Source organism: Zeugodacus cucurbitae, chromosome 5, assembly GCF_028554725.1.
Source record: "Zeugodacus cucurbitae isolate PBARC_wt_2022May chromosome 5, idZeuCucr1.2, whole genome shotgun sequence".
Lineage (NCBI taxonomy): Eukaryota > Metazoa > Arthropoda > Insecta > Diptera > Tephritidae > Zeugodacus > Zeugodacus cucurbitae.
Window position 1 is genome coordinate 62,839,672 of NC_071670.1, and position 12,965 is coordinate 62,852,636.

The 12,965-nt window shown below is 31.9% G+C and overlaps 2 protein-coding genes across 6 annotated transcripts in view; one reads left to right on the forward strand and one right to left on the reverse strand.

Annotated features, from left to right (window-relative positions):
- The window catches only part of LOC105208857 (rhophilin-2-A), a 273,352-nt gene that overhangs the window by 213,726 nt on the left and 46,661 nt on the right, over positions 1–12,965 (forward strand). Inside the window, exon 1 of one of the 4 annotated variants that reach the window (XM_029038090.2) lies at positions 11,989–12,039. The exons of the other annotated variants lie outside the window; for them this stretch is intronic. Within the exon in view, the coding sequence (XP_028893923.2) occupies positions 12,004–12,039 (36 nt within the window). The 5' untranslated portion in view covers positions 11,989–12,003. Of the gene's footprint in view, positions 1–11,988; positions 12,040–12,965 lie in introns of those variants that run through there. 4 annotated transcript variants of the gene reach the window in all.
- Positions 2,374–3,149, reverse strand: LOC105208856 (putative odorant-binding protein A10). Of its 2 annotated transcripts, none has more exons than XM_011178921.3 (2): positions 2,853–3,149; positions 2,374–2,778 (listed from the first exon to the last, which is right to left on the reverse strand). In XM_011178921.3, the coding sequence occupies exons 1-2, from the start codon at positions 3,091–3,093 to the stop codon at positions 2,546–2,548; spliced, it is 474 nt and encodes a 157-aa protein (XP_011177223.2). In that variant the 5' UTR covers positions 3,094–3,149; the 3' UTR covers positions 2,374–2,545. The 2 variants fall into 2 exon arrangements, with proteins under 2 accessions (XP_011177223.2, XP_011177222.1); XM_011178920.3 differs by having other exon boundaries at positions 2,374–2,794.

The following is a 12,965-nucleotide window of genomic DNA, read 5'->3' on the forward strand; positions in this document are numbered from 1 at the left end:
ATTTACGGTTTTAAAGAAATCAGCACTGAACTCAGCTGCCCTAAAAATAATATTAGTAATATTCTATACGCATTTCAGGACGAATAAAATTAGAAAAAATGTTTCTCACAACTGTCAAAAATCTGTCGAATTGTGACAGCTTTGAAGTTGCAAAGCTGTTAATATGACATTTACCCCACATCTGTCAAAAAAATTATAAAATCACATTCACGATCCAAACTAGTGCAGTTCAGTAAGAACAGCATCTCATATAGTTCCAATGGAATACTAATTGGTACGGGATAGTATTATAGTTTTTGTTTTTATTTTAAACAGCGCTACATGTATTTATTGCCATTAATGTTTATGGTGTTTATAATGTCTATAGGTAAGCTAGTTTTCCTTGAGTCATTACAGGTTTTCATTTCGAGCACATATCAATAAGTATTTGTGCAGCTTCACTGGGCAAATGAAAACGAAGACAATAAAATCGCTGTAAATTTGATACATTAGAAGCTGGGCTACATGGTGAACTACACGGTTATACCGTTAATAATTAATTACATATGTACATGTGTGTGTATGTCTTAAGAGCTCACGTAGTATATGTAAATGCTAATAAGTTTGTTTAATACACCGTAGATAGTTTGCTAATGCATCAATTAATTCAGTCAACACATTAAAGTGTGGACCAACTTTCCACAGAGGAATTTATAACAACAGATAATAGGAACAACAATAAAATCAAAGATTAAAAAAAAATAAAAATAATAATAAAAACTAAATAAATAAAAGAGTCAAAACTTCAAAAGACAATCGTAGCTCAGAAATTTTGGCATAGTGTTAATTTAATGGCCTTCAAATTGCTTATAAAAATTCAAATATTAAGACTAATATGCGTACTCGTATATAAACATATATAATAGTATGCATGTGGCAATTCAAAAAGCTGAAGAAATGAAAGCAATCGAGCAGAAGATGAAGCAAGAAGAAAAAATTATGATAACAAAACAAAATTGGTGACCGAAATCTTAATAAAAAGCATATATCAACTAAAGTCCAACAACAATATTTGTTGATGTATGCAAATTAGTAAAAAACCAACAACAAATATAAATACAACTACACTTAGCAGTAGATAGGCTCAGCGTGTGAGCGAAATTGGGCACAACTTCTACTGGGAAGCGCGCATGCTGCCCAGCAGCTTTGTTGAAAACCACCAATTATATTCATCTCTAATTATATACACACGTATATTAATTCATTTGAGTTTATTATAATTTAGTATGCACCCCATTTCGTATTTAATCAAGCTGCTTATTTATGCACAGCCGTGTCTTTGTGCATCTCTACGGACCGCTTGGACCTGTTTTCAGATTTTTAGGTGTTTATTATGCTTTCCATTTGATTAATTACAACTGCTAATTGCAATGAAAAAAACATAATTAATTCTAAATGATTGCGTTGTGTGAGCAATTCGATATGCTTTCAAGGAAATGTCTACTTTCTTTGTAGATTTGATTTGTTTTTTACGCTTTTTCATAATAAAAGCGAAGAGATATTAATTGTTTTTTATTGTTGTTGTAGAGTTTAGTTTGATTTTATACAACTGGCGAAGAGAATGTACCGTAAATTAAATTAATAATTTTAGAATTGATTTGAATGTACCGTAAATTAAATTAATAACTTTAGAATTGATTTTATTCAACACAAATAACACATAACCTCAAAATTCCTTTTTTTGTACATTCATAATGCGAAAACTAATAAGTAACTTTCGGCACCCTGTAGTAAAAGTTAAATTTTTGTTTTAATAATTTCATTATTTGATCTTTGTTTTCTATGAAGAGTATATTGTTGATAGACCAAATCCGGCTATAAAAGCTATTACCCTACCTTATTAAAACTGAACACTAATTTTTTTATATTTTATGGCAACTCAGTTTGCAAGAATACCGGCATACAGCTTTCTCAAAGGAAAATTTTTTTACGAAAAGTGCCAATTTTTTTTTTACTATATAGCAACTCTTTTCGAAATCATTCTACGTTCTCATAAAAGCTATTTTCGAAGTTCAAAAAACTTTTTTCCACATTTGGAAGTGAAGATTGACATTTAACTTATATTTGAAGTATATCTTTAGGCTTTGTAGCATACCTTTAGGCTGAGATAGAGGTTTTCATAAGAAGTAAATATTCTTCAACTCAACCAACTGCTATCAAAAAAGAATTTTATAAATTAATAATTCCGATGGCAACTCTAACAAAAAAAAAATTTAAATACTTAGGAGAAATAAAATAAGTTTTCAATTTAAAATGTTTTTTCAAAGAGGTGACAACCATGCTCACCACTAAAACTAGGAGTTTTGCAATATTTTGTTAAAATATTTTTTCTGCTTGATTTTTGATATACTTTTTATATTTTTTTGTACTTTTTGGAATGCCAGTCTAAACTATTTATATTTTCATATAATAAGGTATTAATTGGTATAAGCTCGAAAAATGCAACGCAGTTCGTTTGAGTCCTAAAACGGTCCATGTTCTCATACAGTTATCATAGTTTGATTTCTCAGGCTTCTGCCTTAGTAACCGCCTCCGTAGGTTTCTCCGCGCCATCGCCTTTGTTGTCCTTCACCGCCAAATAGGCCAAACGGTAATTGCCGGACGGATCGTAAATCTGCTCCAAACGTGCCCAATCCTCCGGACGATTGTCGATCAAAAAGTGTGTCACCTTCGCTGAGCCAAGCTTCTGCTTCTCCGAGCATTTGGCGCAATCGGTTGATATAGCGTCGGGGAGTATCTCTGAAATTGGCGAAACCTCAAAATATACATATGTATGTATAATAAGAAGAAGATTACAGTTATGTGTTGCATACCCTTCAACATTTTAGAATCGGGCGTACAAGGACCGGTATTCTCCAAGCACTTGATGTAGTTCCGCAGCAAACGCTCCTGATTCAAGACCTCATCCAGATCGATGTTATCGAATTTCGTGTCATAGGCTGGTTGATTGCCCACCAGCGGCGCTGCTGTAGTTGGTGGATGCGGTGCAGCACTTGTAGTTGCCACATGATAAACAGCGCAAATGAGCGCCGTTGCGGCTATGAAGCGCAACATGCTTTTGAAGTCTATTGTTTTACCGTTGATGAGTGTTTTCAAGTGTCACTTGTATACTGATTTTAGGTACACTGTGTGGTCCATCCATCGCAACTGCAGTTTTTATACACAGTTTGTGGATTTCGACCGTTATATTAGATAATATTGCGTGCAGTGCTTGCAATTGTTCTAAATTGAGCATGATGAGGCTCTCAAATTGCAAATCGATTATTTTGTGGCATTTAGCAAATTTACCGTAATTGTTTTAATGCAAGTTTTGTTATTGTTTTAAAGCAACCTTCAGGAAGGGAAGTTGAAATTGTAAAAAAAAAAATTAGCTAATGGAGCTTACTTCATATTTCCGTGAGTTTCCCTAATTTTTGAAATTACGTCAAATTATTTTTCACTTATTGAGCATCAACATGTGATAAGTTTCCACTTTAATTATAAAAACTTACAGTAGGATCCCAATATAAGTTTCTTCGAAATAATATGGTAAGGTTTTGGATAGATCTTTTATTAAAATCTTCAAACTCTTCAAAATCTTCACAATGTTAACTTTTGTTAATATATCTTTGAAATATAGGGTTTTTAATTAATATTTGCCTAGATTTTCTTTTAAACATCTTCTATGAGAGTTTATCACAGTTTATATTACACTTTTATTGTCAATATATTGCAATAAAATGTTTTTATACTCTTCTAGATTTGTAACTTAATTATTTATATAGTCTACCTCCTTTTTGAACCCATTTTTCAATTAATTTGCACTCCGAAATGTATACAACGTTTTTAGAATTTTTTGTCTACCCTAAATGTAGGCAATGGCTGTTTCTTTCATGTTTGAACTTCCCTAACACGAATCACCATAATCCACAAAAAAACTTCGAGCTAGAAAGACTTCAAGTTATGGAAGGTAATTTGTTTGAAATTTTACTTTTGTTGCCAATTCCAGAGTACGAGTTATGAAGAACTTCGTGTTATAGAATTATGGAAGTTCAACTGTAATATTGAAATTGTTATTGGAGAGTGCGATACCCAATATGTCTGAGATATTTTTTCTTTAAGTGCAAAATCACCGTTAAGAGTGAAGTAGATATAATAATTTTAAGGTTAGAGCCTTACTTTTCCTTATTTGTTCGTTAAATGTATTTTTCTTTATACAGACAAATAACAAAAAAAAATTTATTCCATAACATTCCATCGTTAATTATAGATTCCGTCTTGATAATGATAAAAAATGTCGCACGATATATATTATATAAAAAATTACATGATATGTTTTATAATTTTTTTTCATAAAAAAAAATTAAAAAAAAAATTACTAGCAATTTTTGAAAATATACTTCAGTTTGAGAAGATTAAGCAGATAATCAAAAAAAAAATTCGCGTGATATTTATAAAAATTCATTCTGTTAGCAATTTCTTAGGCAAAGTCATGCATAAAATAACCACAAACGAAATACTTTATCTCTGATAGGAATTAACGATATTTAATATTCAAAATAATTTAAATTATGCAAAAATTTGATAGCTTAATGTATGCGTAGAGTAAACTATGAAGCTAAAATTACAATTACAAAATCATTTTAATGCCAACAGTTGATGTAATGAAAGAGCACTTAAACCACTCTAATATCTGTCAAGTATCTTTATAATTTATGTAGCGTGAGTATAGAATTTAACTCCGGCTCAGCTCAATTTCATTTAATGGTACTTAAATACAACACCTCAATTGCTCAGAAATAGCAGTCAAATTTGCAAAAGTATATGAGTTTTTATTATAAATATTTACATTCATATGTATGTATGCATAAATACTCTTTCAAATTACATATGAGCACGCAAGTGAAGTTTATGCAAAATCCGCTCATTCGCCGCGCATCAAAGTCACTTTACTCACAGCTACAACTCAACTCGAAATCTCATTAGGAAATATTTATGTCAAGCAATAAATTTAATTTACACTTAAGCGATATTATTTGTGATATTTTAAATAGCGCTTTGTATGTCATAAATATTTGCTTGGCATAAGGGAAATATTGCACATACTACAAATCATAAATGTGCGAATAAAGAGCACAAAAACAACAATAGTAATAAATAAAAGTCGCATACAAACTGCAAAACAAAAACAAATTCAAATAAATGTGAAGTGAAGAGAGCATAAAGTTTTCAAATATTTGTAGATGCAGAAGGTGATGAAGAGAAAAATGTTAAGTAGACATATGAGAAATTAAATGGCTCAAACAAAGATATATTACAAAGCATATATGTAGTCAAATCAAATATTTCGTTTAAAAATAAGTATGTATGTATGTGTTGTAAGTGATTTGTCTGCAAGCGCGTTGTCTCGCATTCATGTCTTTTTATTTGGCACTCAGTTAGAGATATGTATGTGTGGCTTGCTAATTTTGTTTGCAGCGTAAAAATATAACGTCGCCAACATAAATTCACACAAGCGACTGCAAATGTTTATGCGTCTGGTAATTTGGCGCATTTAGGCCGCACGCACCACTGGTCCACACAGAGACTCATACATAAACATACAGTGTGGTGTTGCACGGTGTAATGAAATGGAAATGTGCGTAAGAAAATTAGAGTGGGAGGGAGTTTTAGGTGGTAGTAGTATGAGAAATTATATGATTCGTTCTATTGGCCACAATTTTGAGAGTGGTGAATCTAATAAACAGATGGAGTAATGAAATTAAAAGGAAGAAAGTGGTTAGTGCAAGAGGTATCCTTGTGACAAGAGAGGAGAGCTTAAATAAAAAAAAATAATATTTAATATTATAAAAAGAGGAGTAAAGACGGTTTGAAAACGTCTAATGTCACAAGAAAGAAGATTCAAAATTCAGTTGGTGACAAATGAACGCAGTAACTTCATAATTTATCTCCCTCATCTCTCTCCCTAATAGCTCTATAATCTCTCTAAAATCTTTATAAAATAAAATATTTAAAGTTATTATTTTTCCAAATGTTTTAGAATTCTTTTCGTTTCAATATGGACTCTAAAATATTAAAAAAAAATCATAAATCTTCTATGGTCACTGCCCACTGTAAAATAGCTACACATGTGTTTTTAAATGTAAATAAAAAACATTTCACGCATCTAACGACCTGCCAGTTTGCTTAGTTTGCCTTTTCCACTTCTCCTTTCAAAGCAATGTAAAAGATATTTATGCGAAACGCGACTGCAGATCATTAACAGTGCTTTAACTTTCTGCATGCGTTGCTTGTACACAGCACTATGCGCAGCTGTAGATGTGTCTGTGCACGCAACAAATTATGCTGATGTACGGTGGCGGCCTGTTTACGATGCGTTAATTTGCCGCATAAACTCAATTTGAGATTTTATTTCTACATTTCTTTGGGAGCGTCAACAGACAGCGAAACTTGGGTGAAGACGCTGGGGAGTTGGTAGCTGCTTTGTAGACAAATGTATGTATGTAAGTATATATGTTGCCAAAAATTGAATTTTATGCTCTGATTACATTAAACTTGTGTGATTAACTGGTTTTTTGACTTTTGTACTCAAAATTTTAGGGCGTTGCGAAATATGCATCTTTTCAAGGTGTGAAGTAAAATCCAACAACTATTTGGTAATATTTTTCATTTTCTATATTTTCCTCTTACTTGAGAGAAGAGTGTATATTTGGGGATCCCGAAATCTCAATTCCGAAATTTCGGGCTTTCTTATATTTCGCAATTTAACAGATTTTATATAAAATTGTAATCAATTTTATTAGAATTCCAATAATCATTTGCGGCATATATCACGAATGAATGAATTAAAACACAATTCTTATGAATCGCTAAAAATTAAATTATTTCGGGATCCCGAAATGACAATAGGATTCACATATATTTTTAAAATTTTTCAGTTTTTTCATAATATTGTAACCGATTATATTAGTTATAATAATTTTTTGATTCAACTATTAATAATGAAGTCGATGAATATGATTTTATGTACAACTTGCTAAAAGTACATTTCTGGATCACAACTTCTCTTATTCTATTCTTCTCTAAATCTTAATTATTTGTACCAAATACCATTTCCCCAAATTTTATATCTTCATTGACTTAATAACCAATATTTTATAGACATAAATTTCCAAAAAATTAACACGTTGGCATATTATATATAAATTTAATTTGCATATTCCCCTAACTACTTACACACTATCAACATATTAGAGAAGCTTGCTTCTCACATCTGTTCACTATTTTCTCACCAACTCCCTAGAGGCTAAGAATCTGTGCCACAAAATTATCAAAAGCATAATTTACTAGCATGATTTATGAGCAGAAGTTGAAATAGAAGTAGAAATATGCTAATGTGCCTCGAATAGGGAGTGCGCAACAGCAGACACAAGTAGAATACGACCTAAAAGCCATTAAAGACTAAAGACTTAAGCAGCAAACTCGATGTGTGAAAGCTGGATGGATTTAAAATACGGACGAAAGAGCTACAGCGACGTGTGAACCATTGAATTTAATAACAGGCAATAAAATTTATCGTTTTTCGTCAATGTAAATTTGTTCTTTTTTTATAATCTGAATATTTACATTAACATTTGTTGGTGATTGTGTTCTTATGTGAAATCTGCTGAAAGCGCTTTGCTCGATTAGTAGTAGGATGAGCGATGAGATTTGGAAAAAAAATTATAAACTTATTTTTTCTATCTTGTAAGTTTCTTAATTTTTTATAACAATTTTTCTTTTAGTTAGCGGTAGAAGTTTACGCTGTGTATTTTACATTTATAGTTTTACAGGCTTTAGTAATTTTTGTAGAAAAAATGTTCTCGCAAATAATGATAACAAAATATTTTAAATCAAGTGGCAACGCCATACTTTTTTAATTGATAATTTTTAATAATAATGTTTTAATAAACTTTTTTTTTATCGTTTTCTACAGGTTTGCTTAAGTGGCAACCTCGCTCCTATTTATATTAAAAATCAAACCTTTGTAAATCATTTAGGCAAGCTTTGTTTTATGTCTTATGTCATATTTTAATACTCTTAAAAAATACGACACTTGTGAGCACCCTTAACTGTTGTATGCCATATTTTGTCATATTTCTACACTTATAGCATTTTCTTTTCTCAATGAAAATGCTGCCTTTTTATATTTCAACATTATACAAATGCTGTACTACCTTTTTGAATGTTTTCCATTTTTTACGTGATAAAAGAACAGAGAAATGTCTTCCTATTATGCTAGTCAACTTTCATCCACAATTTGAAAATCCGAATACAGGGCAGTATAAATGTTACATTTTTTTGAGAAAAGAAAACGCTATTAATCAGCTGGTAGTGAAAAATTAAGAAGACAGAAATGCTATATATCCGCGATCCGCGATAAAAAATCATCAATATATATATGCGATCAGCCGATTTTGGCTGAGGCCAGAACCAGATATATGTCCGTATTTTCCAGATATATACAATGTGCGGTATAAATCGGTTGAGAAGTGTTCCGGCAGAAGGGCACGAGCAAAACCGACCACTGACCGACCCAAAAAAACCGGTTCTTCACAGAAAACCGACTACCCACTCGTCGAAATTTTGTCCCAAAACGCCCCAAAGCCCCACCCACCGACCGCCCACACTACCACGAGTGTGTCCCAAAAAAACCGGTTCCAAAAAGTAACCGGTTACTGCAATACTAGGCATATGCCGCAAAAAACCGAAAAAATTCGGCAGCAAGTGGGTAGGGGTATAGAATAGCGAACTCAAGAAACATACCACGCAGTGTTGTATAAGTCATATTTTAATTTTGCATGTGAAACAACAACAGTGTTGGTATGACAGTCATAAAAAAATATGACAATATGACGATATGACACAATATGACACCTTGTGAATACCCTAATTATAATATCATCTCACATTATTTTGAAAATGATAATATTTTGCTTTTTACACTTTCAAAAAATTTTAATTTGAAATCGGCTGGCAACTCTAAAAATTGAGTTTTCCAATAAAACATTATTTTCATTAAATATCTTTTTTTTTAATTTTTTGTGAATATACAGTGGAACTTCCATAACTCGAACTTCTATAACTCGAAGTTCTCCATAACTCGAACTCTTGAAGTGGCAATAGAAGGCAACTTTCATACAAATTTTCTTCCATAAATTGAACTTTTTGGTCAAAGCATAATACAAAATTTAAAATTTTACTATCGAGGCAGAGTTTTAAAAGAAACCCTCTATTTCGTATGGAGGAGTACAAAAAATATGATATTACACTTATGGATTGCATAAAACATCTAACAAAGGCATGGGATATAGACGCCAAGAGCCAAACAATTGTAAAACACAATAAACAAAATTACAGGAAACATCTTTTAACGTATGTCCATCAAAATTTTTGCCAAGTAAATAAATAAAACAGTGTCTAAATCTTATTTTACAGCTTTTTGAAAAATTATATGTTTCAATGAAAATTTTATAACTCGAAGTCTCTCTAACTCGAAGTTTTTTTATGGATTGTGGTGATTCGAGTTGGAGAAGTTATAATATGTATATTAAATATAAAATTTAACCACATTACAAAATTTAAGTAATGTGGCAACCACGCTCCAATTTACGGGTAAATTTAAGTTTTGTGAAATACTTAAAATTTTCTACCGACGTACATAGTATGATATATATTTCAATTAATTTTTAATATACTTTGAAAAAGTTTTAATTTCATACCAGCTGGCAACACTATAAACTAGTATTTTTGCAATAAACTTTCTTAATTATTTTTACAAAAAAGTATTAATTTTAACGATTTCGCATTTTTTTAATAAAAAAATTTAAAATAAAACTATTATGAAAAATTTACTTTTTGTTATAATTTTTACTAAAAACAAAGAAAAATACAATTTTACCGTTAATGCGTAACCAATGCCACGATGATATTGCATTACTCAAATGACCTCAAATCATCTTCATGAAGTTAAACAATCGGCTCATTTGCTCTTCTTGTTGTTTTCTGTACATGTCAGAATTGTTATTGTTGTTGTTGTACAAATAAGTTGTCCAAATTAAATGTTTTTCACTATTTACTTTTCATAATTGTTCTTTTGTGCTGCAATGTTGCATTACTTCAGCAAAGAACAGCCACACCTCTAATGCAATGTCATCACTAACGCCACAAACAACATGCCAAACATGCCACACTAAATATGGCTCCAGCAAAAAACAAAAAAAAAATCAAAAACAACAACAATAAGAAATAAACAGCATTTATGCACACTCATAAACAGACGTGTATGTATATGTTCATACGAAAAATGCTGTAATAACAATAATAATAAAACATAAAATAAATGCCGGCATGAAACTGCAGGTATTACTGGTACTAATGTACTTCTATTGTAGATATGTTTGTGTGTGTGGTTGTACATATGTATTATCTAAATATGTATGTATGATTCTAAGTTTCTATGTATATATGTATATAAGTATGTATGTCTGCTTGCACTTCTTCTTACAAGAACCGGAAAACGCATGCAACGGTGCTGCTCACTACTTGGTGAAATGCATACACTATATTATAAACATTGCAACAAAAGCCACGCGCCCGCGTTGCCACATGATGTAAGCCTAAACGCTGGGAAACTGGGAAATCAGGCAACTATTAAAAGGCCTTAAATGACAGTCCGCCGCGCACTGCTGCTGCCGTCGCGCCGCCAACGCTGCCACTCAACGATAATTACTTCTTTAGCGCCGATTTAAGAGTGTAGCAGGCCGGCCCACCTGTTTCTCGCCACACTCTTCATCGATTTGGTCGGCGTCCGCACTGCTTTTGTGCTTATCCACGCTTTGTGTTTGCATTTGAAGAAAATAGGAGACCAACAAGTGTTGAAGAGTGTTTGGAGAAATGAGCAACACAAAAGAGGTAAATGAAGATGATATGTGTATAAACAAAGCGGCGAGCATCGAAATTAATAAGCAAGCGTTTGAGGAAGAAAGAAAAGAAATAAGCGCAAGCCAACGGTCCATTGATAACTTTCTTCGATGCTCAACAAAGCCTAGAGAGATTCATACAGAATTTCATATGTATATGTGTGTGTGTGTTTATTAGACACACATGCATTCCCATTTCCCGTTCTTCCCGTGTCTGCTGCAGGTTCTTATTATACACGCTGCTCTGGCGCTCTTGACTCAGCTTAGCGCGCTAACTCTGGTTTGCTGGCCACACTCAGCCAGCATTAGGCTGGTCCAAGAATGATTCTCAATTCGCCGCTTGAGCCGACTGGACGTAACGTTTGTGCTGTGCGCATCATATTTTGCATAAAAAAATATTTAAAAAAGAAGTGCCTAAGCAAACGAACGCGCTGTGTCTGTTAATAAGCGCCTAAATAAAAAAATAAATAAAATCAGTGCGCCGTGTTTACTTTGAAAATTAGCACCTTCCTTATCTGTTTGTCTGTTTGCCTTTTTTGCGAAATTAACTGTATTTAAGTGGCAGTTGCAACGTAATGCAATTGCCCGGTTAAATCGGAGTGTAAGTGACCGCAGTGTCCGCTTGCAACGGAAACAACGTCGACGGCGGTTGTGATGTCAGTAACTTTGTTGCAACTCAGTTGAGCAGAGTTCATGCTTAAATGCAACAATATTATTGTACAATAATACAAAATGAGTGTGGTGATTTTATAGCGCATGTTGCGTATATATCTCTCTGTGTGTGTGTGCATATAACGGTTTTGTCACAACGGCTGTGGACTCTGTAGAAAAGTGATTTCTTTGCAATCAAGTTCGTTTCTTAAGTCTTTTGTTATTAGTTTCATCAGTTGTGGTGTTTTATTAGTATAAAAGCAAAATTTTTTGTTTGTTGTTGCAATACTAGCTCTTGCTGTTTTTTTTTTGTTGCAAAACAGTGTTATTTGAAATATTTTGTAAAAAGTGTTTTGATGATAAATTTCTGAAGATGAATAAGGATTACATACAAAAACTGGAGCAAATGGTAAGCGCAAATTGATTTATAATCATTAATTTATAATATTAGTGCTCTTCTTGCTTATAAACAGTGTATTAGAACAATTAAATTAGCTATATTTGAACACTCAGTAGTGCTTATAATCTTGCTATTAAGCTCTTCGCTTGATCGTTTATACCGAATTATTCTTTACTGAAGCTTGATATATTATTAAATAAATATGCCAGAAATGATTTGAATAGTAATATTTTTAATTTTTTCATAAACAATAGTTTTCCGAAATAACGAATATTCGTTTTAACGAAAACCGCTTATAACGAACAAGCAAATTTGTTACATTGAGTACCGTAAATAACGAACATCGGGGATTTGTAAGTACTCGGTTTAACGAACAACATAAAGAAGACATATGAAGTATGAGAAAAAAATAAAATAACATTGGACCAGAATTAAAAATAAAACTTGAAAAAATTCAAAAGAAATGTGCAAATTGAAAAAATGTTGAATTTTATAAAAAAGCTTAAAATTTTTGATCAGCACCAAATTGAAGTATAAGTGTCAAAATTGGTCCATTTTAGAAGAATTTATCTCATTTGAATTATTTTGTTTTGGTTTTTCATTTTTTAACAAATAATTAATAAAACATTTTATGAAACTCCCATTGTACGGATATTTAACTAATTTTTATTGAAAAACATACCTCTAAGTTAGTGCTCGAATTAACGAAAAATCGGTTCCAGACTAAGAATAGATGCTAAACGGCAAACGTATACTTTAAAATTAGTAAAAGAAAGCTGTTTAATTGACTAGAAGTACTACTAAAGAAGTGTTCAAGAGACTAAGTGCAACAACATATTCACTTTCCAGATTAACATTGTGTGGCTTATTTTATGTATTATGCCAAGATTGCATGAGTTTACCATCTGAATGCTCATTTTGCCTTGTGATTGATT